A 26,368-nucleotide genomic window follows, 5' to 3' on the forward strand; every position below is an offset into this window, starting at 1 on the left:
TGCGCATATCCAAACCATAGGCTTATTACTGCTGTAACTCATTCACTCCTGAGGATCAGGGTGCTGCATTATGCACCGGGACACTTGCTCTCGCGCCATCCCCTCCTTTGTTCCATCGTCTGAAGTCGGCCATTCGCACCCCCGCTCTTTTCAAGTACACACGCGATATCACCGTATCTAATCGCTTTCGCTTTGCTCCTTTTGCTATGTTCACAATCGCTTTTGTTTTTCCCCGTTTATTCTTTAACTGCCATGAATTTCATCACTCATTGTATTGGGTCTCTTTCGCTCCACTCCCGAATCCTCTTCTCTGAATCGAGGCCGCCAGTGATGCGCGTCGGGCAGCCAATCAGAGCATACTCTACGGGGATTGACCATCCTTCTGTGCAGATTGAATAGACGCACATGCCCAAACAGCCCGTGAGGAAGAAACATTGGCGTGACGAGTTCGTGGATCTAGGCACTCTACTACCAAACACCGAGGAAAGCCATAATTTTTCAGGTGAGATCAATTTTAAACCGATTAAGCAGCAACCTAAGTGCCTGTCCCTGGCAAGCTGGACTATAGCTTTCCAGACTTTCAAGGAAATATACATTAGAAGGTCAACACAATGTCGGGGTTGCTGTCCTACATGGAAACATTTAGGACAGCATTCAGATTCGGCCTACGACCAACACTTCCAGCACAGAATGCCAAGGGACCCCCACCCAGATGCGATAACATTGATGGGAAGCTGTGGTTGAAGTACATAGTAACATAGCATGTATGACAACCTTACGCCATCTGGGACTTTTATAAGTTTGGATGAAGCAGGCACAACTGTGATAAGTTGTGCAGACATTCTCATTGCATTAGGATCTGCTTCCAGGGAAGGGGGTCCAAAAGAAGCCCAACCAATCTATGCCGCACAGCACCCCAGTCGCAAAGAAACGAAAGTTCAATGGCTCATTTCCCCGTGGATCTCAATGAAATGTCACCCTGGTTACGCCAATATGCTAAGTCAATTACAGAGACGCAAATTCCTCGAAATTTGTGACCAGCCACGCACCTAGACACGGTGGGTTTCGTCAAATAATAATTACAATTGGAAGTTGACCTCGGCCGGATGTTAGGTCCCTTCAAGGACACCCCCATGGACAACTTCCAAATATCTCCAATGTGCCTGGTGCCAAAGAAACAATTATGCCAACTTTCGGGTAAGCATGCTGATGAATTCCGTCTTGTTCACCATTTATCTTTTCTAAAGGACTAATCTATGAATGACTATATAGACGCAGATGCCTGTTCCCTGTACGATTTTCCACTACCTAGATGATTTCCTAACGGGGGTCACAGGGGGCACCAGGCACTGCTTTGACAACCTCAAAGGGTGTTTACATACACTGTGTGGGGGTCGATATTGCCCATGACAAGACCGTCGGTCCCTCTACACAACTGACATTCTTAGGGTTTGAGATTGATGTTTTCTCGAGTTTGCAGCTTGAATGCTTCCGGGCGGCGGCACCTGACGTGGTCCAGATGCACACACCTTTCCCGTGTGGGTGATGTGAGACAAGAGTCTGATAGATTCCTACAACAATCTCTGTCTGTGAACACTTGGTACACATACCAAACATCAGCAATGCCTTACAATACTTCTGGTCGGCACATCAGCTACAGAAGGTGTGGCCAGTTCCACTGGATCAGGTGGTAAACTTCTTATCTGTCAGTCACTCACAACTCTCGTAACACAGTCAAGTTTGACACTGCAGCGTTGTCTCCGCAGTACAAATTCTGTGGTCTCGCCGATTGTACAAACCATTTCCTGGTGGGTAAGCTAGTAACAGACTTATACAAGTTGGTGGTCCGACTAGATAATAGAAAACTCATCATGGTAGATCTTCTGCTGGTACTAACTAACATATGCCTATGCATATATCTGTTGCATATGAAGCCAGGCTGTTCAAGGCACTGTAGAGCCTTCTTCGTGTTCTTAAGGGTCGACAAGTTGGTCCAAACCATACCCTCCAAACCAGGTTGCTGCGTCCTTAATCTAAGTTTCTCCGGCAACCCCCGGTAGCTATCAATCCATCTCCCACACTCAAAGAGTGTGATCAGTACAATACAGGGTTACAATGTCACCTTTGCCAGGTAATCCACAAGCACTATCTTGGTCAGCTATATCGCCAGGGCATGGTAGTAATTGCTGCTGAAGTGGACCAGTCCAGACCAACTGAAGATGCTTGTTGTTTCGCGATGTGGAATGAAGTGGATGCAGCTGGACTCCATCTTACACAGGTCAAGGCTACACGGCACAGTTCCAGAGCCCTCATCATTCACCTGGGCTCCACCGATTTGTGCATGGTGAAGGGCAGCCAAATCGTTGACATGGTGGCCTCATTTCTTCGGATATGACTCCAAGATCATCATATCGACTATGCATCTCAGGCGCCCTTGGCACGATGCCAATCAAGATCAAAGGGATGTAGAAGAAAATTAACTGCAAACTTGCAAACCACATGAAATGAAATTAATGATTCACAACTACAGTAAACTACGGTTATAACGAACTCAAAGGGACTACTAAGTTTAGTTCGTTATAACCGTAGTTCGTTATATGTACATATACAGCATTACTACAGCAAGTAGTCGGGACCAAAAGCTAAGCTCGTTATATCCGTCAGTTACAAGCGTGTTCGTTATAACCGTAGTTTACTGTAATAATAATTTATTTCATTCTTGTTTGGTCCCAATATTTGTAACAGTCATGAAATATATAATTACGGGAAGAATTATATTTTCTTGAGATGATGTAACCAGTCATGCGTGAGGAAAGCTCACATGCCAGGCATGGTATGCCCGTGCAGCATGCTACCATCAAAAAGCATATGTCCAAACGTTAAACTTGCCTTCTTAAACTCGGTTTTAAACAGTTATTCCATGACATTGTGTGACGATGGCACGAAGGCGATTATCAAACGCCACAAGATGGCAAATAATCGGCATGCATAATGCATGAATGTCTTTGGTCGGAACTTGGGGTATCATCACAGTCGTGAGGCGTTTAGTCGAGAAACATGCTCAGACCGGTGATGTACAGGATCGTCCCAGATCCGGAAGGCCTCCTCGCGACGACACAGACGACACATCGCGAAGACAGGGACCTTCTTCGTCTCATATGCTGAGAACCCTTTTTAAGAAGTACTCGTCTTAAACAGCTGTGGTTTCAGCACCAGAACCGTCAGGAACCGGTCGAAAGCAGCATGACTGAGGGCTAGACGAGTCATAAAGCGTCCCTTGTTGAAAGATCACAATGAAGCTGCTCGTTTAGCATGGTGTATTGCCCGACAACCCCAGGGACCGACTGTTACATACTGCGGGACCTCGTTTATGGTTAAGGGGTGTATCTATCATGATTGCAGGTTGGCTCTGGTCACCGTAAGGGGCAACTTAACAGGGGCTTGGTACATCCGGGACGTTTTGAGGCCAGTCGTCGTTTCTCATTTTGACAACCACCCTCTTGCTACTCGACCTCAGTACATGGATGACAATGTCAGGCGTTCGCATGCAGTCGTGGATTACATGAGGGCCAATGCAATAATGACTCTACCCTGGCCAGCAATGAACCCAGATTTGAACCCACTTGAACATTTTTGGGATATTCTGTGCCGATGCATACAGGCAGGAGACCCTCCTGTACAAGATTTACGCCAAATGGAAGCAGCATTGCATCAGGAGTGGTTGTTGTTGACCCATCAACAGAGCCAACGTCTGACTGGAGGCATGAGACGTAGGGTGGAATGCGCCATCAAGGGCACGTGACAGTTATACTCGCCACTGGTCTGGTTCACATGCCATGTCAACTATAGAGTTTAAGGGACATTTGCACATGAAACATCAAACGTAACTCGTTTACTTAATCCTGCAGTACCTGTGTTATCATGATGTTTTTTTCAGTAATTTTCAATCACAACTCACCAATATCTTCGTTTGTTGTCAAATGTTTGTTCTATCTGAAGACATTGGTATCGCCCAGCTCCTGTGGTCAGTCATCCCATGCCATGATTTTTGCCATTTGTCATGGTTCAGAAATAGGGGTGTGCTTAACTTATTTCTTTGAGGAAATAACCAGATTATCACATATGTAGATTTAAAACTGGCATGTCGTCATAAAATTTTGAACTATTCATAACAATACGAAGTAAAAATGGGCTATAGATCTCAAATAGCCAAAGGTAGGTCACCATACTAGGTACCATGGGGACTTACGGTACTTCTGCTACTTACATGGTACCCCAGCAGGATATACACCATCCCTCTGGCTCCTGGTGATTGTTGGTAAGTGTAAGCCAAAGCATTAAAAAAAACAATTAAAAAACAAGAATTAAATGGGTACTTACCTGATAAAAAAGATCTGATGGATGAAACCTGAAAATATGGACATGTTTGACTGCGATTCTTTCATCACAAGAGACACAGAATTGAGGATCTTCACCTTTCAATAAATATTCATGTGTATAACGCGAATGGCCAAAACGACATCGTCGCATAATGACCTCTTCAAATTTGGACTGACAACCCAAGTAGGTGTAACCGATAGTTGGTTTTATTTAATTTATGTAATTCATGTAATTTATTAGTACTTACTTGGGTACTTACTTGGGTGTCCCACTTCTTTTGCATAAGGTTTTTGATATAGCATCTAGTTTGCATAAAGTCGGTTCAAAAAGTGGTGTCACAGATTTGTTGAGAGCTGCTTTTGCTACAGCATCAGCCATAGTGTTACCCGTGATTCCAACATGAATGAGCAGCCAGCAAAAGACGATGTCGTATTGGCCAGTATCAAGGTCATTGTACAGTTCTAAAATATCTAAGATGAATGGATGACTTGAAGAGCTAGATTTTACTGCCTGTAGACATGATAATGATTCTGAGAAGATGATGAACCATTTACAGCTGGACTGTTTTTGGATATATACCAAAGCAGTTGATATTACTTTGGCTTCTGCGGTAGAAATTGACCTATGGTCTGGTAATCGGGATGACAACAGCACTGGAGACTTAACTGTGCTACCATCCTTTGGTCCATCTGTAAAAATGGAACGGTGGGATTCATATTTATTTCTAATTTGTAGATATTCTTGTTGATATATTCATTGATTTGTGTCTGATTTTTTAAAATGTGTGGGAGTATAGTCTACTTCCTGTCTGACAAGTTGCCAAGGTGGAGACGACAAAAGGACTGAAAGGAGAAATATTATCTAAATTAATATTGGCAGCTGTGATGTGGGGTTTGATCCGAATGCCTAGTGGTGGGACCAGCTTAGGCTTACTGTGAAAAAGTTCTTCGTAAAGGGGTTGAAAAACACAGTTGTATCCAATGTTTAATGGGTTAGCATGTAATTTAGTAATGTATTGTAGCGATAATTTGATACGGCGTTGCTTCAATGATGGTTCGTCAGGTTCTACATATAGGCTATCCACAGGAGATGTTCGAAATGCGCCAAGACATAGTCGTTGGCCCTGATGATGAATTGAACCTAATTTAGAGTGGATCAGAGACCAATACAAATGGAGGAGGTTTGTCTGATCATCTCCCCACTTTGTATTAGAAACAACTTTCAACAAATCTAGAGCCTTCAGACGTTTAGTTTTATATGTGGCTTAAATGTCAAATGATGATCGAAAATGAGATCCAGGAACCTCTTCTACAACTTTGATAGAAATGCCATGTAAAAATAGCTCTGGATCTTTATGATGCTTGTATTTCCTACAAAAATGAATACAATTGGACTTAGTTTTTGAAAACTTAAAACTATTTTCGTGACACCATTATTGGATTTTGTTTAGACATAGCTGCAACTGTCACTTGATGGTATGCATATTTTTGCCACGACGTGAAATATTAAAATCGTCCACAAAAAGGGAACCATCAATGGAATCATTTAAAGCCTTTATCAGACAATCAGTATTTATACTAAACAGAAATACAGACAAAATACTGCCTTGTGGGACACCCTCATCCCGATTATAACGGTCAGACAGGGTGGAACCACACGAACCTGAAATTGTCTGTTAAAAATTGGGATATAAATTGAGGCAAACGACCTCTTAACCCCAAATCATGTTTATATTTTAAAATACCATGCTTCCAGGTGGTATCATATGCTTTTTCTAAATTAAAAAAGATTGATACTGCAAGCTGATTATTGACAATCGCTTTTTTGACAAAAGATTCTAAACGTACCCGTTGGTCAATGGTACTTCTTTTTTGACGGAAACCACATTGTATGTTACTTATGAGATTGTTGGTTTCCAAATACAACACCAGTCGATTATTTACAATTTTTGCACACATCTGATTAGTGGTCTATACATTGGTCTATAAATAGATGCATCGGTATGGTCCCTACCAGGTTTAGGTATTGAAACATCAATTGCATTATGCCACAAAGGAGGGAAATTTCCTCTGGAATGTGTGGATTTGCAGAGGACTTTGGAATGGTCATGCCATTTCAAAAACAGCTGAATAGGGTCAGTAACATTCCTGAACTCATCAGGCTCCAACCTATCAATACAGAGTTCCTGAAAGGAAGGCCATTTGGCTTTGGTAAAGTTCCCTTGATGTGGGTGGATCATCAGATGGATTTTTCGCTGTTAAGATTGAAGGAAAATGATCACTTCCACACAAGTCATCGTGGACCGCCCACATAAATTCGTTTAAGAGATTGGAATCTGTTAGTGACAAATCGAAAGCGGAATAGGTTCCAGTAGCAGGATGTAAATATGTACTTGATCCATGACTGAAAATGCACAAGTTGTTATCAGAAATGAAATCTTCCAGGACTTTATCTTTAGGATTAACGGCAACACTTCCCCATAATGGGTTATGGCCGTTTAAATCACCCATGATCATAGAGCTGGTCATATAGTGATTGAAGGTCTGATCGCTGAACGCAGGAGAAGGGGAAATATATAGGGAGCACAGTGTAAATATTATGAGAAAAGTCAGGCGTACTGCAACAGCTAGGAGATTGATTTGAAGCGCCACAGAACTGTGGATCACACCCTGTCTCACCAAAACAGACGATCCTCCAGTAGCTTTAACACCTGGTGGTGGTAAAGAATGGTAGGAACTAAACCGACGCAAATTAAAGTTGTCAGACTGTTTGAGATATGTCTCCTGGAGACAGATTGCCGACGGGTTAAAATCTTGATATCAACAAGGGTCATTCATTAAAATTAGTCCCGAGACCTCTGCAATTCCACTGAATTAGCAGATTCATAATGCTCAAGTTACAGGTGGATGAACTTGAAATCTACGTCTCCCATTTCGAGTCAACTTACTTATGTTGCACCCATTTTGATGAGTAGAGCCATCCATGTCCTCCAAGATTTGAAACTTATTATATATTTTGTATAGGGTCATGGTGACCCTTCGGTACACGATATGATTTTTTTTAGAATAATCAACTTTCTTGCTATGTTTCTCTAATATTTCACTTTGACTATCTAAAGCTGGTCTGTGAACTTGGAAAGCCACATGATCTCCAGATCAGTTTGCATAGTGAGTTTTTTTGCTACATTTATCATCTGCATTGTGGTCACCTTCTCAACATTAATGGCTGATCTTGTGATTGTGGCATAATTGTGCCCCATGCCCAAACTGTTGGCATTTGTAGCATCGAAGTGGCTTAGGAATATATTTATCCACTGCGATGTTAAAGTAGTCAGCTTTAATATTTGTTGGAGAAGCTGGTTTAGAAAAAGTCATGAGATAAGTATTTGATTTCAGGATTGCATCATCTCGTTTGTAGGTCTGTAACTCCTTGGTCTTTCAATTCATCAGCTATTTAAATTTCGGACATGTCAGAGCGACAGCGGTCTCTATCTCTGAGTAGAAATCTATAAGTAGAAATCAAGAGTGTAGCAGCTTGTAGGGTTGTTGATTGTTTGGCAGCTTTACATTTAACAAGCCACAGACCAGAACAGATTCTTTTAACATCCAGCACATCTCCAACTATGCCATAAAGTGCTTTAGAAATGGCAAATGGGTTCAACTTGAGTGGAGTACTATCAGTGGCAGAAACCACTAAAAATCGAGACCAACAAGTAAACGAAGTCGTCAGGGTTGCATTCTCCTCTAATGCAATTTTTTTTTTTTGCATGTGCCGTGGTTAGTGTACTTACGGTTCATCACCCCAACTCCCCATCCACCACGGAGTGTCATAAAGACAATGCTAAATACCAGTGGATCTCCAACTGTCAGGATACCAAGGATACTTTGGTGATATACTGAAGCAGAAGAATTAATTGACAATTATCCATCAGATTGGCCCATGAGCCACCGACTTCTGGGCATACGACTCTAGGCAAATTACATAGTGGCCCATCCCCAGATTCTTGCATCAGACAGGACATTTTATACCTAGGAGTGCGTACACCACAGCGAAAAAGGACTCTGCATTTATGGACAATTAGTTAAGTGCCCTGGCACCTGTTCTGCACTACTTTACCCTATCTAGGCAAGCTGGGTGGCTATGCTATTTTCCTGTATCGTTTGGCCGTGGGTGTAGGGAAGCACTTTGGTGCTTTTTAGCTTGGTTCTTGCCAGTTTCAATTAACTTGCTGCAAAATTACTACTCACGTTTAAAACATAAAAATCGTAAAATAGTTTACATTGGACAACCAATTGTATATTTTGGTAGATGTCACGTCAGCGGTAGTTGACATTTTTGCCATTGGCGGTATCTGCCACAATGGTTTTACTCATTGTTCGAGGCAGTGGTAGTTGCTTTTGGACCGCAATGGTAGTTTCCATCTAAACTATCAGGGGTCGGGCAGCGCGGTAGTTTCCAAGCAATTGCAGTGTTTCTTATAATTAAATATGTTGTCAGAACCAGTGGCGTTAGCGGCCCTGAGCCAGCAGTGGCAACTGCTAATCACCATTGGCAATGGTAGCTTTTAATGTACTAGCACCTGCACACCCTCGGCCATTTAATCAACTCTCATGTCGTGTTGTTATTATAGGCACGAGCATCCACAATATGGTATCCAGTGCCTCACCCTTGTCACATCACGCAATAATTAGTGGTTGATAAGAAGACTACACTACAGAAGACATTTTATCTCTATTATTATAGGGGCGGTCGGATAGCCTAGTGGTTAAAACGTTCGCTCGTCACGCCGAAGACCCGGGTTCGATTCCCGACATGGGTACAATGTGTGAAGCCCATTTCTGATGATATTGCTGGAATAATGCTAAAAGCGGCGTAAAACCATACTCACTCACTCACTATTATTATATGCAATCCATTTTTTCAGAAACATCTACCACCCACATACCAACGGCAAATGTGTCTATCTCAGGAGGCATGGCATCAAACTACACGTTTCGTGACAAAGATACACATGCCAGTGTAAACTGTGACCTTACGAGTTCACCGCCGACAGATCTCAGGATACAATGGTTCAGGAACGGATTTCGGCTTCAGAATACTGCTCTCCGTGTTCATATGTCTCAACATGAACTCGCTCATGGTCACGTCGTTGGAACACTTCATTTCTCAATAATTTATCATCGGGATGCGGGTATGTGTTGACTGAACTCGGAATACGTTCATCTCTCCTCTCAAAAACACGTGTGAGGGAGTGAGTATTATTTTACGCCGATTTTAGCAATATTCCAGCAATATCACGACGGGACTAGAAATGGGACTTCACACATTGCACCAATGTGGGGAATCGAACCCGGGTCTTTGTTCTGAAGTAACAGACACGAAGGGGCATATTGATATGAATAGCTAGGATAATTACCATCCACCAGGGCTTAGGATTTTAACGAATGATTTGCATTATTGGATTTTCATGTATCTGTTGTTAATTTACTGCAAAAATCGTTTTCTTGTTCTTCGAGTTAAACTTGATTAGGCGAATTACATTGTGTCTGTATTTACATACATGTAAATATAAAACGTCAACCCAGATAATAGCCAGTTTAGATTATCAACTGAAACAGATTCTATCGGGCACCAAAAGGCAAAATAGTGGTAACATTTTTTAAATGGATCACTGAAATTGCACACCAACGACCATATCAATGTTCGTTAATACTGCTGCCAAGACATACCCCGTGGTGTATGTGTACCACGCATACATAATGACCAGGGACATGTATAAATAATGAAAATTCAAACCTACTACAGATAAAATTAATTATTTTTACAATTATTATACTCTTATTTCAGATTTGTATTCTTGCAAAACATCAAAATCTGCAAGAGAATGGCCCTTAACAATACACGTGTATTCTCACCCGATAGTACAGTTGATATCGGACACACCATTTGTCGACGAAGGCTCTCCCGCCAATCTCACATGTAGTTTATCTAACATGGACTCTTTGGAACCTGGTGCATTTGCAAACATCACATGGTTTGAAAATGGAAAACGCCTGCAAGGTAGGTCCTGGAATAACGATATTCGGATCGATTAACAATTACAAATCGTGGTACCTATATAGTGTGTCCTATCTACAGGATATCCTCTTTTTTAATCATTGTAGAATCCACATATAAGATTATGGATTTTTTTGGTAGGACTGTTTTCCTAATGCGGATGTTTTTTTTTCTGATATGGAAATGTATTATTTTGAGCATATATATTTTAATTCGTCAATGTCATCATGTATTGGATAGCATTGGATTGATATGCCCTGCACATAAACTAGCTGGCCTCGAAAGTTCTTTCGTTCAAGAAGAATATCTTCCTGTTTCAAGATATATGTTTGATGGCAACATTCCCGCAATATGCCGCCCTTGTATTATGTGAATGTAACGGGTCTGAATGTTGGACTGTCTCAATTCAATAACACTGCCTCAGTCACTTCCGGGATTATTTCCCCATTGTGTTCTGGCTGAAATAATGCCGACGCGACGTTAAATGTTAACTCACTTTATATACACGTTCGTAGATTTACAATCGTAAGGATGTGAAGGGTGTTCAATGTAACATATATAGTTTATTGATTCAGAAACTGGAAGGAACATAACAAAAACTGGACTCGGCTCAGAGAGGCTGTACATTGACAAAGTCTCAGAAGACACCGTTTTCTTCTGTTGCCTAAACATCACATGTTCTCGAAAAGCGAAACTTACAATACTCAAGAAAGGTATATTATCTTATTTTGGATCAGGCTGAGTTTTATTTATGATTATTTTCTGAAATGTTTTCCCAATTTTGATAGTTGTGTTTTATGATTGGTTGTTTTGTTGTTTTACGCAGCACTTAGCCATATTCCAGCTATGTAAAGATTCCGGGGTAGAATAGGTCTTCAGCAACCCATGCTTGCCGTAAAAGCTGACTCTGCTTGTCGTAAAAGGCGACTAACGGGATCGGGTGGTCAGGCTCGCTGACTTGGTTGATAAATGTCATCGATCCCAATTGCATGGATCGATGCTCATGATATTAATCACTGGATTGTCTGGTCCAGACTCGATTATTTACAAACCGCCGTCATATAGCTAGAATATTGCTGAGTGCGGCGTAAAACAACAAACCAACCAACCAACAATATAAAGCCGGTCTGTAAATAATAGAGTCTGGACCAGGCAATCCAGTGACTGACATGAGCATCGTTCCACGCAATTGGGATCGATGACATGCATCAACTAAGTCGGCGAGCCTGACCACCCGATCCCGTTAGTGGCCTCTTACGACAAGCGTAGTCGCCTTTTACGGCAAGCAGGGGTAGCTGAAGACCTACTTATCCCAGATCTTCTTGGGTCTTTGTTTATGAAGCATACATTAAGATGTAATATGGGAATAAATATACGCGACATTTTTACGTTAAGAAATATTGGCCAGATTCATATATAACATCTGGTTTATGCTATACAAACTGTCATCTTTATAATTAAATTTTTATATTCTTATTTTTATGCCATGCATAACTTGCTTTGCATATCTTCTAGATTCAGCAGTGTGTAAACCAGAGCTGGATAGTAAACGAAGATTGTGGACAAAGGCAAAAGCTGGAGGAACTATGGAATACGTGTGTCCAGTGGCCTATGATGGTAACTGTCTTTCCAGAATCCACACTTTATGGCATTGCGGATTTCAAGTATACATTAGAGTGTTTTTAGACAGGTACATAAACGTAGACCAACCTACATATTTGGGTCTGTGATTTTCTTTGAAGGTACTATATCCCGTAGATGCAATGAACGTGAACAGTGGGAGGATCCCAAGGATTTCTCTTGTGTCAAACAAACATTGCTTGGTCTGATCGATAAGGTAATGTATTATTTTGTTCTTGGATACCTGTGTGTCAACAATACGCCCTGAAATGTTTTGTATTATACAATTTTCGACCCCATGTAGATGGGGGTCAACCATACCAGATTATTATATATCAAAAGGGGGACACGGTCGGCCCAGTCGTACAAGGCGCAGCAGCTCGCTGTGCAGAAACCAATAAGCGTGGGTTCTGAATCCCGGTTCGCCCCAATTATGGTTCTCGACACTTTCTTTATGTGAACATACTTTATATAAATGAGTAAGTAGGATCGTGAAATATTAATGTTATGATCGGTCGTCAGACGGACGAAATATACCTGCTTTGAAAAAGACTGCTACAGATAGAACGGTTTCGGAAGCAAAACCTAACGCCCCAACCCATCCGAATCATTACACGTTGGCCATGCGACTCTACTGTGCACATGGTCATTCTTGGTTTTGACACTTTAGTGAAATAGCCCTGAATAATCAGTAATTTTATTTTCATTATCAACAGTAAGAATTAAGCTCCCCGCTTTTGTTAAATTACAGTAATTGTGATCAGATTGGGAATGCGTCGTTTACAACGTGATAGACGCCTGAGCTAAGGCTTTTGACCTGATTCGAACTATTAGAACTCATCGAGAGGTAGACAATATGTCCAAAGTGTCTCAGTTGGTGATTTACAGACTTTGGGAAAAGGATCTTTCAGATAATAAATGTTAACAATTGGCCCCGCACCGGCGACCATCACCGATGGTCTCGTGTAATTTTTTCAGATTACTATAGTTTCAGCCTGGACTTTGTAGATATGCGTGGACGTGTCTGGAGGTGTTCTAAGGAAGATTATGCGAATGTCAATGTTAGGCAACTTGACATAGTTCTGGATGGGTCTGTAATGTCATTTGAAGGGATCACTATGACTGTCAGAGCGTGGCTCCATATTTTTCATGGAAGGGTCACTGGACAGTACAACGAGACAACATACTGGCGCCAATAGTGTGCCACGCTGGGTTATTTAAAAACGATAATGCTCGGACTACCTCCAGTCGCAAGACATCCCCAGAATGCAATGAGCAGCCATGAGTCCTGACGTTTCCCCATTCAACATGTCTGGGATATGAGCAAAGGCCACCCCGCTACGTTAGCTAAACTGGGCGAGGCGCTGCAAGAGCAGTGGACAAGACTCCTATAAATTGTCATTGAAAGATTGATTCGGACCATGCCATGCCGTATAGAGTAATGTTTGACCAACTGCACAACCCATAATTGATCAAGTCATCTCAAACATTCATTATGTGACCACATACATAATATGTCGTTTACATCCGCCAACATGTCCTGTTGATTGTCATGCTACACCTTGTTCTTTCGTTTTCTTATCCATCAATTGCCTTCATTCGATACTTTTTTCTGTTTCTGTAATCATCTGTTATTGTTGAATATTCCCTACTTTTACTAGAGAGTACGCACATGTAAGATGCATCAATAATACTTCTTTTAAATTCGCTAGCTGGAAAACATTGAAGAAAGACTTGAGCCTAAAGACAATATCCGAAATTTACTGCTCAACTTCCGGAATATAACGTCGAACAAACAGCTTCTCCCAACTGCCGGAGATCTTAACACAAGTATTAGCCTCCTGAAGGACATCGCCACATTTTGGAACAGCTCTGAATACATTCTGAAAGACGACGTTACAAAGGTAAGTCAATTGTTATAGGTATAATGACCCACTATCAAGCACACAATTGCTCAACTGCTATGGTTCGTTACACAGATGGTCCAAATGACACGATGAAAGTAACCATACTATAAACCGATATGTGTTTGTCTGCGTTGAATACTATGTTATTATCAAACATCACAGATCTTCCTCGAAATTGTTGATGAGATCCTTTCGTTGGAGAAGAAGAAAGACTGGGACTTGGTAACAGAGGTGGTATGTATCTTTTGGAAAGTCTTAATCGCATATGCATATAGAGTAAAGATACAAAGTAAAATATAAACGTTTGCACATATATATCCGACTATGATATATTACAAAGGAAATAATGATTATTTGGTACTTGCTGAGCAAATGTTAAGAGCCCAATACTGAAACTATCTCATTAACACAAACTCAGAGTTTACTTAATTTCAGCATGTTTCAAGATGTCAAGATCTCTTTTCTTGAGTAGTTTAATCATGACAAAAGATGAAATCAAACTTTAGTTTATGAAGTTTAGATGAGATCTCTGGGGCACGCCAGAAACCTATGATTGTGGGTTCGATTCCCGGTTCGCCACAATTATATTTTTAGATTTGTCAGCACCATACCTGTGCTCGTTGGTTTCACCGAAGTGGTAAACATCTAAGACCTGTATCACTTCGGGCTTTCCTCTCACATTAAGCTGAAAGCCGCGATATAACTGGAATACTGTTAAAAGCGTCGTTAAACCCAAATCACTCACTCACTCGAAGTTGCCTTGCCAATCACCTAAGGTTCCAATGTGTTTGATGTGTGTAGTTAGTTTGCTTCTTCCCTCAGACAGAAGTTCCAAGAGCATCGTCTCTCTTAGATATACTCAAACTTCTCGGCGAAGTCAGTGGTCATCATCAAACAGATCAGGTGAAGACTATCACCGGACGTAATTTAAGTAAGTGTTAGATGTGCATACGATACTATTGTTTATAACCATTTTAATGGTAAATATTTAATGGTTAAATAGCAGTGACACCAGTTCATGGTGTTTCATATCAAACGAAACATTCACTGGAACTGAGCGTTACTCTATAGAATCTCATCAACGACCTGACACTTAAAATCAACATCAGTGTGGTAGCTGGTAGTGACGTTCAATCACGTTTAGTCTTTCAGGTGAGGAACACAACGAAGCCTGTTGACATCATTTTCCCATCCAAATATAATGCTAATGACACAGCAACACTGAAGCTTAATCAGACTACACTGCAGAACATAGCAACTGGTAAGAAGACATTTTTTGCTGTTTTATTTTGGTTAAACCTAATTTGTTTCATCCGCACTAATCGGTTATTTTTATTGTTATACATTCTGATATTCCAAAGGTTCGTATATATGTCCATGTTGGCTACTCAATGTCAGTTATAGTTTATTGGCACTTACCATTATATTTCTGATATACATTATTGTTTTGCAGATCCTAGAGGCTATTTCACAATTGTTTTGGTACACTACAGTACACTATCGCAGTTTATATCAACGGCACACACATCGGCGAGCAGGTAAACTTGGTTTTAGCTGAAACTGATCAGATATATTGTTTCCTGCCACTTATCGCTAAGTAACTTTCTCGAGTAGATGAATTGGTGACTATTTATATAGGAGTGAACTTCATGCGAATTATTATCACATAGAATATGAACCACCTTGTCATTATTATCTTGCCAAGTTAAATGTAATAACTATTTCTTCATGTTACCAGAGCCGATGGTGTCAACGGAGCGACGTTTGATTTCATTAAGGACTCTCCAATCGTTTCTCTGGACATTTTATGGAATAATCCAGGAGAAAGACGCACTTACATTCACGACTTCAATCCAGGAGTTGAAGTGCATAATCCACACAAAACGGTTATACATATTTTAGTGTAGTAATATGAATTTATGTGTTTATGTACCACCTACGTGAATACTCAAAGCATAATAGACCCTCGAACAATAATATACATTTGTAGAAGGCACAAAATGACCCCATTAATAAAATTTTGATACATCGAGTTGAAATTACCTTTCTAGGGCTGGGGATTCGGAAAAAAATAATTCTATCACAATGGTAAATTTGTTAAGACCGACAGCTTTGTTTGTTTGTTAATCCTGTAACTGTCCTTAATTTTTTTACAAATCCGATTATTTATGTGATCACCACAATTAATTCATATACTGGATAACTTTACAGGTTCCAGTCTTTAAACAGCTGTGTGTGGAAATGGATCATCCTGAAATGTAAGCATACAAGATCCATTTGTATTCATGCATATTTGGAAACGCAGAGTTAAAGATATTGTGTAATGACTTTCCGCTCCAATTTTAGTTTAAAAAATTAATTAGCAATTGGACACGTTTCTCAAATCAAAGGGAATCCAAGTGATTGAATATTACAACGATTCGGGGGTTTAATGCACCTGGCACATATAATTCATAAATACTAGATCAGATAATTTGCAAATATAAATATGTTTTGAGACATAACATATCTTGATTCTAGGGGATGGTCAATTTGTTCTGCTCCGAAAAAGTCTGGAAATGAAACCACCACTATCTGCATATATCCACAGACAGGGAACTATGGTGTTGCTGAGGTATCCCACATCTCCTGTAAAACACCCGTGATGATGCCTATACAAATTCATATTTAGCATTAACGATCTATATTCAAAGAATAATACAATATGCCCCTCTTTAAATGTATTTGTGGTGACTACTTCATTCTATGCACGCCACAAATATATGCAAATATTTGAGTGAGGGATGGAGTTTACAAACCACAACAATTATACCCGGTTCAGCATTCTTAGCATGAGCATTGTGTCCCCATGAAATAATGCTGAATATATAAATATATATACTTAAGTTGAAAAGTAGGCCGAGTGAGATGGGAGATTCTGTATTTGTGGACATTCTAGACGTGCTTTATTTATAGCTATAGCATCACGATAAGGACTTGGCGGAAGTAAATAGTAAGGACTGTGAGACAGACAAGTGCTCTATTTTCGCATATGTTTTAACTGTTGTTCCATTCAGAACATCGGGAAGATCCCAGAGATTGTGATTCTGGCTATAAAGATCGTGGCTGGAATCCTTCTCCTGGCAGTGGTGGTACTAGCGGTCATGAGATGCCGGAAGGAAGAAAAGTGAGCTATTTATAGATTATACTTTGAGCTACAACGTTTCTGATTGTCAGTATAATTAACAAAACTAATTCGGACCGACGATGTTTTGAGTACCCGGAGAGTGAGTGTTTTGTTTGTTGTTTGACGCCGCACTCAACAATAGTCCGGATATGACAGTGGCCTGTAAGTGAGGAACAATCCAGTGATTGGTATTGTGAACAGCGATCCGCTCCACCGGGGTACGGTGACACACCATTAACACAGTCACAGAGCTGGACCACCCGATTCATGTGAGGGTTCCAACGACTACTATTCTGAATCCCGAATACCATCTAATTTTTCATTCGGTGTCTCAGCTCACCCCTGAATCCCAAATACTGAATACAAGGTGAGGTGAGGTAAAATGGGGTATCACGTCGCGTTCAGGATTATTGCTGTCATATAGCGTCGCGCATGCACGCGTATGGGTGTGGCTGCTTGTTCTAAACCGGACTAGTGCCAATTTTGTAGTTTGAAGCATTCTCAGATACGGAGCTTGTGAGTGTGTAATTATGGTTTTACGACGATTTAAGCAATATTCCAGCAACATCACCCCGGTAAACACTGGGATTCACGCATTGTAGCCACATTGGGACTCGAACGTATGCCTTCTGTACGACATGTGAAAGCTTTAACCTCTAGGCGACCCGTCTGCAATGAGTCTTCTACCAGATTGTGATCAAGTCCCTCACTGCATTGAAAGATGCGTGGCCCCACCATTCTGTCACTTATATGTCTGGTTATAAGTGTTTAACTTCCATACATCATTGTTCTTTGTTTCGTAATGAAAGTGGATAACTTAAACTGCAGAAAGTATATGAACATTCATTGGTTTCATTAGCCCCGACTCACGCATTATTCTGCAATGTGATCAATGCACACAACAATTTTACTCTGTTCGTGTCAGCAACAACTACATGATCTCAACTTTTGAGTTTCAGGAAGGATTTAAATGCGTTAAGTATGCACATTTCAATGGCCATTTCGTACTGTCTGTTGGTGTTTGGTGGGACGTCGTCAGAAAATAAGGTAATTTATAAATAAGATACACATCACCAGTCTTTTCGTATGTTAGGGATTCGGAAATATTTGTTCTGGACAATAAGCGTCATATAATGTAATTCTTTTCTTATACAGATGTATGTTTCTCAAAATATTTGTTGTTGTTTTACTTTACCTGACCAAATTGTTGATCAGGTATTAAAGCCAACAAAATGGTGAAATATTGAACTGTAATATAACATACATGATTCAAAATGGTTACATCGTCATCCTACTGGCTAGCCATCTAAACATGCACTTGCAACACTTGTTCAGTATTTTGGATATGTGATTGAGACACGGTGAAAGAATATTTACAGTTCCTTTTTCCATACTATATCTGATGCTAACGTAAATCTGAACACTGTTTTTTTATCAAGACATAAAGATAAATTGATAGATGTAATATAATAAGGCGATATATTTTGTAACTATTTGTATATAAGCTGGGAGCCTTAGATGTATTATATATTCTACTTCTGGTACGATCTAAGAAACAATCTAATGAGAATCAGATCTTTTACTCCGAGAAAACGTTTCATTTGTACCAATCAAACTTTCTGAATGGAGATGAGAAAGAAATTAAGCCGAATCGTTTTACAAAGCTAACATATGTTTGTTCTTAGAACCCACGCATCCCTCAGTTAGATTGGGTGTTTAGGGTTCACCTTCTATACACATGTCCTAAGTTCTTAATGCAGCTAGGTATCATATCGGAGTAAATGATCTGATTTAAATTAAATTGATCTAAGGAACTGAAGCGCCAAGTGTCACGTAAACATCAATGTGGCTACTCAAGTGAGATAAGTTTCATGATGACTCGGAAGGGGCCATGAAGACAATGGATATAATAGTTTGAAAACGTAATATCATTTGCGTAATTATTATGCTGACAGGGTAGTTTGGTGCCCAATGTGGTGGGAGATAGTTCTCAGAGTTGACCGCTGAAAATCAGTGCTGTGCTTGTAATCATACATGTATATGTAATCGTATGTGTGCATGTGCGTACAATGTATATATGTGTATATAGGTGTAATTATATATGTAGGATTACATGTGTGTTTGTGCTTATGATTTTGTTTTGTATTTATGTGTGTATACAAGTACAATGTGTTCATGTAGGCAGTTTATGTATGTTTAGGTTTTTCTTGAAACACTGTGTTAAAAAAACAACATATTTATGTTTTTCATGTAAATCTATTTCTCTTTGTTACTTGGACTGTCCATAGATTCGGTGCATTGGTAAATCAGTGATTGTCATTTACCCACAAAGCAGATCGGTACATGGCCAATGTTTGTAGAAGATCGTTGATCGTTGATTACGTTACACCGTCTCCTCGTATGATGTATGCTAGCTGTCTCATCATGGTCCAAACTATGGTCTAATTCCAGGACATCTGTTCTAACATCGCCGTTTGCATCAACTATTTCTTTCTGACGACGTCGTTTCTGACACTTTCGTTGAGTCTTTCAACTGTAGCAGCGGCGTTAAACAAAACCGACCCACGCACTGTAGCAAAGCCAGAACTATTCGCCATCGGTATGCTTATCGCATCACTGGGTAAGGTATTATATATACGTATTGTATATATATAGTATTGCATTTCATCGATTCTCAAAGGACGGCTAGAGGAGCATTGTTGAAACAGATGATAAGACGCCATCCAATGTTCAAAAAGACACAGCCTGTTCACGTTACGTCAGCAGAATGATAGGTTGTCTGAGAAATGTCAACGGAAGGTTATCATATCATACATTGTCGTCCTTAATTGACAATGGTTAATGTTAACTTATAGCATATTTACTTCATAGCTTTTAAAAGCTTAATGATTCGGACGGATGTTTTTAACCAAATAAGATATCAATTTATCTTATATGATATAAATATGTTTACTTTTATCTCAATGTTTTATTTATTCCTCAAGAGGGATTGGGTTGGGTGTAAAGTGGTGGAGTGTCGGGTATAATGTATGACACAGCTGGTATACTTTTCCCACGTTTCTTTATTAATATTATCTTTCTAAATCGATCAGTAACATTATCCATGAGTCCTATCTTTTTAGTTCTGCCGTCTATAATCATTGGTATATACATATCAGTAAAAGGCAAGTCAGGCTACGGGTCCAACGACGTGTAAGTACGAATTTCTAGCATCACGGTATCAATTTGAGTAGAAACATAATCGGGGGGAACCGGTATTCGAACCCACAATCGTAGGTTTCTGGCGTGCCCAAGGGACGCAATTCGCTGTGCTCTAATGTGTTCTAATGACATATTATTGACACAATGAGAAAATTATTTGGGATGGGATAGGGTTGGCCAATTGAATTATGGGGAAACAATATAATAATATTGTTTTCAAGGTGTTGGCTCAAGAACTGGGTGATCAAATCAACTGCGGTACTACTTGCTTTCAATCTCAATGTACCCCATGGGGTTAGACATATGCGTGTTGTAAGTGGCGATCGTATGGATCGGGTAGTCGGTCATGATGACTTGGTTGATATCGAGGCATCGTACCCCGACAGCATGGATCATTGCTCTCAGTGCCTGGTCCAGATCCGGGGTTTTATAGGTTGTGGCATTAAGCAACAAGTAAACAACCTAAACAAAACAATCTCAATTTAAATTAATGTCCCGCATAATGTTCATCACATTGTTGTAATTACAGGCAATCTTTCAATGTTTCTAGGTGTGTTCCATCCACAACAAACAATGCGCTGTATGTTCTTGTCATCCCTCTTCTAGCAGTGTTCCTGGTGAGGATTGTTTCATAATAATCGATTTAATGAATTAACAGCGACAAAGTCCTTTTCATAATCATAACACATCTATATACGATATCAACTATGTCATAAGCATGTGTTTGAATCATTATCAAATAGCGATGATAGCAGGTGATGAAAAGGTGAACGTATCCTGTTCCACCGGTGGTATCCGCCATAAACACTTGCAAATTTTGAAATGCCCTCCACATGTTTACCATGAAACGTTTTGAAAGCTATACTGAGGCCTTGAATGTTGTAAACCTCATCACACAACTTTTAAGCAAGAGTTGTAAGAAGCTCTTTAGAATTTTCGAAAAAAGAGCAGGCCCAGTTGAGACACCAATGGCTGGAGTATTGCTCGACATTAAAGGGAACGTTGACTATGGGAAAGCTGAAGTCGTACCTCTTGTCATACAGTCTTGTGTAGAGTTTATTGTCACTCTGGATATTTATGCTTAGATCTCAATTTAGAAAAATATGAGGCGAATGTAAATAATTAGAAGGGCTATTTCAGTGTGTTCATGAAACACAATATCTATATCCGTTCCATATACGTTACTTCAGGTGAACATTTGACTTGCCTTTGCATGTGTTTGTGACGGGTGTAACCTGTGGGGCAGGATACGCTCACCTTTTCGCGAATACCTGGTGTCGTTACTATTTGATAGTGATTGATAAACACATACTCAGGATATAGTCGGAATTGTACAATCGACTTTGCTTTATGCAGAGATTTTTATTGGATATGGAAAGGGTTTTGTCGCTTTTTTCACTAATATGGTAGAGCTTTCTTTCAGGTTCATCTTCTACTGATCTTTATCTGTGGTAGAGAGTATCTAGATGAAAAGGGCAAAAGATGTGAGTGCGTTAACAAAAACAGGTACGGCATTTGACACTTTACAAACAGGTACGGCATTTGACACTTTACAAGTTTAAAGTACTTGATGAAAACAAAGTGAAAATACATCTGATCTTATGTCTGATGTTGAAGTACAGGTTAACTGTTTCAGACCATTTCATGTCGTAAACACAATGGCAAATCATTACAAAGATAAACACTATGAATGAAAACTATAATAAGAAAACCTTATTATTCCCTAACCAAGTAAACTACGCAACTAAGAAAATTTAGAAATGAAAGTTGGTGAAATAATTACATATTTTTCACAAAAGTTATTTCCAAACATTACACTGAGAATAGTACACACAAGTGAGACATTAGCAAATCAAAGACACATATTCATAATAATAAACTTTAAAACGTCAACAACAGAAAATAGTCTCGTTTATCCGCCGAAACAGATTATATTGGGCGTAACAGGCAAAATAGCGGTGAAAAGTATATGAATGGATAACTGAAAATCTGTGACGACACCAGGTTTTCACGGACAAGATATGTGTGTCCAGCACCCGCCCCTCACGCGTTACTGATTTTGTTGAAACTAAAAACTATACCACGTATGTTAATTTTAAATTAAGTCTGCTGTGTACAAGTGCAGACATTTTTCTGCTTATGGGTAAAGTAAAATCGTTTGAGAAATATGTGAGAATGTCTCGGCCCAATGTGTAAACTTTATCCAACGTAAAACGGATATATATTCTTTAACGATTAAGGCTGTTGAGGAATTGTCGACAGTATTCTCGTCAAATATCAATACTAAGTCGGCGGTATTTAAATAATCAAAGTTGGACCAGACAATCCAGTGATTGACATCATGAGCATCGACCCACGCAATTGGAATGACGTGCATCAGGCACGTAAGCAAGCCTAACGACCCGTTCACGTAAGTCGCCTCTTACGACACGATACTAAGTAAAGAAAAAGACAATGTCATCAAGGATATCGTGCAGCCTTACCAAGACTTACGGCAACTCAGTGACAATGTTTTATTATAATGACATGTAATGATATCATTTGCGATAATGACCTGTTTTTTTCCAATATCTCTGCGAATTCGGAATAACTGTAGGTAGATTAAAGACATACCGAATAGCTTTGATATGACTGCTTATGAAACAGGCCACTTATGAAAAACAAATTTGAGGAATCATGAACAAAATGAAATTTCAAAGAAAGAACGAAACGAACAAAAATTGAGGCATATGCATTCGTGGTTAGACAAAAGATTGTTCTTCGGTAACATTTCTCAGAGAACTTACTGCATACCATCGTCCATAACATTGTTTTGTCGATATATGCAAATCTTAATAAAAACAAACGAATACATTTACAAAAGAATGTTTTGGAGACGTTGTCTAAACACAAAACTATAATTTCTAAACAAAGAACAAAATACAAGGTGTATAAATAATCAATAAATAACACTGAACTCTAGATTTAACTGGTCCATATTTTTTCGTGTTTGTCATGATACCAAGTAGAATCCATTTAACTCTTTTCAAGTTTTCCTACTGAATATGTCCTCTGCGGTGATTGGTTGTTTACATTCTGTAAAACATACGAACTCTACTATTGTAAAACTTCTAATGCACTATGTCATGGTTCCTTCTGGTTTAAAGTTCCAATGCAGTAAGGATGAATTTTCCGAAAAAACAAGAGGCATATCCCTAACCAGGCATCTTTAAATGTGAAGTTGGTTGGTTGTTGGTTGGTTTGTTGTTTGCACTCAGCAATATTCCAGCTATATGACGGCGGTCTGTAAATAATCGAGTCTGGACCAGACAATCCAGTGATTAATATCATGAGCATTGATCCACGCAATTGGGATCGATGACATGCATCAACAAAGTCAGCGAGCCTGACCACCCGATCCCATTAGTCGCCTTTTACGACAAGCATAGGCACCTTTTACGGCAATCATGGGTTGCTGAAGACCTATTCTACCCCGGAATCTTCACGGGTCAAATGTGTATAAAAAGGAACAAGCTGTTTCCATAATCATATTAAAAGCGATAAGACCCTCTCCATATTGATAAGTGATTTCTGCTAAAAGCAGTGACGGGCTTGTCTATTGTACGATTCCGACAATATCATGAACATGTGTTTATGAATAATCATCAAATAAAGATAAAACCAGGTGTTCGTATCTTGAGCATATCCTGCCCCATCGATGCCACCCGTCATAAACACATGAAAATCAAATCTAATTGCCACTGCCAATTTGGAAATGTCCTCAACATGTCAACTATAAAATTCCATGTATACACGTTTATAAACGATACGATTCACTCTTGTACACATATATAGCAATACACACAATGATGACACACCAAATCGTAATAATTTTGTCTTTAATGTCATTCATGTCAATTAATAGCGACAACAATATGCTTATTTCAGGTCAGTTTTTCGGCCACTAAGGCTTTTTGCGGAAACTGCTAGTGGACTTCTTTTGTCATTGGTTACAGTATATTCTCAAGACACAATCGATGTCCTATTTTCCGTTGTTGTCGTGGCCCAGGTTTGTATACATTTCATACACGTTTACTTGAGGTTGTTATCGTCAGTTTAATATCTGCTCCATCAACAACAACATAATTAACTTCTCATGATTACATGTCGGTACAATATACACAGAGCAACACTCTTGCATAACAAGGCATGAGCTGGAATAATCAGATCAGACATTCAACATAACTGGGATATATTTGAAGATCAAAGTTTTTTGGTCGTTTGTCTTCTAAAACGGGAAAACGGGGCGCGATTTAGTCTTAAACTATGGTATATCTGGTTAACATTGTGTTAACGTGGTCATATTCGTGACAATGCCTTCCTGGTCGGAATTATATACTCACACTTATTTTAGTATCTCTGCTTGTTTTCTTTCATTCCCGGTTTGAAAGCAATACCATGTCCCAAAAAAGTGGTTCAAAAAGCAAAATAGAAATCGAGTCTCCTTGCCATTATTTAAAACCTTAAATTTGATGAGATTTTTTGTATAATTTTTGTATTATAATATAGCACAGGAAAAGTCTGCCAGGAATATACAAATTAAAAAAAGAGTTATTACGGAGCTAACCAGACATATTTTTCTTCTGAATTCGTCCTGTTTATTTCTCAATCTATGTTATCCAGTTCATAGCCGTCGGTTAGTGTTAGATATCCTATTTGGGTAAAACATATTGAACGTGTTATTTTTCTTTTCAGACATCATTTTATGTTCTAGCCGAGTTGAATTTGGTAAGTCTGATTTAACTTTTACCGGGGATGATGATCTTGTTATGATGATCTTGTTATGATTTCCTTTTGACCCCATAATTCAATTGTTTGCAATTCATGGCGAGTTTGCTGTAACCGTCAATGCAATGTTTACCTTCACTTTTTAGGGTTGGTTGCCCATAACCGCCTTCTGTATGTCCATAGGTGGTCAGGCTCGCTGAGTTTGATGATGCATGTAATCGATTCCAATTGCGTGGATTGGTGCTCATGGTATTTATCAGTGGATCGTCTGGTCCAGACTCGATTATTTACAGAGCGCCGTCATACAGCTGGAATATTGCTGAGCGCGGCGTAAAACAATGTACATGAACTGAATGAAAGTATACAAAGAACCGTAGACTCCAACTTCCCTTGTTCTCACCCCGCTGGATTTACATAGTTAGGGATGGAACCCAGCAACCAACATGTATCTTAGCTGTGAGGGGCGATAACATGGATCGAACAATCAAACTATTGTTGACCAGGTACTTCACTGAACATTTGTACTAAATCTTTGTTGCAATATCACCTCATGCGCCTTCTTCCAACATACATCACATGTTCGCTGTCGTATCTTTGCAGCGTTTCAGGTTCAGGTAAAAGGAAATAATAGGGAAATAAAAGCAGATCATCAATGAATGTGAGAGTTATATGTTACTGATAACTAATACGCAGATATACTTTTACAGCCACCGGAAAATGCTACTGAGGATTCATCAATGGAATTCGCTGCACAAACGTACGATTCTTTCTATCCTATACAAATTTTGTTCGTACAAAATAAAGGGTTTAGATATAGTTGCACTTCTACTGAAGGAAATTATCTAGTAGGACCCCATTATAAGAATCATTATAATCTAAAAATAATATATTTGTTAGAAGATACAAACCTGAAAATGATAAATTGATATTTCAGGGCTCCAAAAGGCACCAGCAGGCCAACGAGCGGCTGCCTCAGTGCGGTGAATATATTTGTTGGCCTCTACATTTGGAACTACCATCTACTGAGCATTATTTGGATTTTGTTAATCGTTTTGATTCATAATTAGATAAGATTTAAGTTTTGTTATTTTAAAGGTAAAAATATAACTCCACAGCAGTCTTTGCGTGTCGTAAAAGGCGACCAAATGGATCGTGTGGTTAGGATGTGAGTTAGTTGATTTCATGTCACCGTATCCCATTGTCTTGGATCGATGCCCATAATATCAAACACTGGATGTCTTGTTCAGACTCCATTAATTACAGACCACCG

General features: G+C 39.5%; 1 protein-coding gene across 1 annotated transcript in view; it reads left to right on the plus strand.

Annotated features, from left to right (window-relative positions):
* LOC139475666 (uncharacterized) overlaps positions 1-26,368 on the plus strand; it is a 50,299-nt gene that overhangs the window by 15,887 nt on the left and 8,044 nt on the right. Inside the window, exons 5-25 of the mRNA XM_071258854.1 lie at positions 9,305-9,571; positions 10,228-10,440; positions 11,013-11,150; positions 11,953-12,054; positions 12,180-12,274; positions 13,770-13,961; positions 14,127-14,198; positions 14,787-14,895; positions 15,109-15,225; positions 15,418-15,502; positions 15,703-15,850; positions 16,176-16,222; positions 16,485-16,578; positions 17,021-17,130; positions 18,084-18,177; positions 19,582-19,750; positions 20,253-20,322; positions 20,882-20,957; positions 21,755-21,837; positions 24,244-24,379; positions 25,066-25,098. Of these exons, the coding sequence (XP_071114955.1) occupies positions 9,305-9,571; positions 10,228-10,440; positions 11,013-11,150; positions 11,953-12,054; positions 12,180-12,274; positions 13,770-13,961; positions 14,127-14,198; positions 14,787-14,895; positions 15,109-15,225; positions 15,418-15,502; positions 15,703-15,850; positions 16,176-16,222; positions 16,485-16,578; positions 17,021-17,130; positions 18,084-18,177; positions 19,582-19,750; positions 20,253-20,322; positions 20,882-20,957; positions 21,755-21,837; positions 24,244-24,379; positions 25,066-25,098 (2,450 nt within the window). The remainder of the gene's footprint in view (positions 1-9,304; positions 9,572-10,227; positions 10,441-11,012; positions 11,151-11,952; positions 12,055-12,179; positions 12,275-13,769; positions 13,962-14,126; positions 14,199-14,786; positions 14,896-15,108; positions 15,226-15,417; positions 15,503-15,702; positions 15,851-16,175; positions 16,223-16,484; positions 16,579-17,020; positions 17,131-18,083; positions 18,178-19,581; positions 19,751-20,252; positions 20,323-20,881; positions 20,958-21,754; positions 21,838-24,243; positions 24,380-25,065; positions 25,099-26,368) is intronic.

Source organism: Haliotis cracherodii, unplaced genomic scaffold (assembly GCF_022045235.1).
Source record: "Haliotis cracherodii isolate W230 unplaced genomic scaffold, xgHalCrac1.p SCAF_3, whole genome shotgun sequence".
Classification (NCBI taxonomy): Eukaryota; Metazoa; Mollusca; class Gastropoda; order Lepetellida; family Haliotidae; genus Haliotis; species Haliotis cracherodii.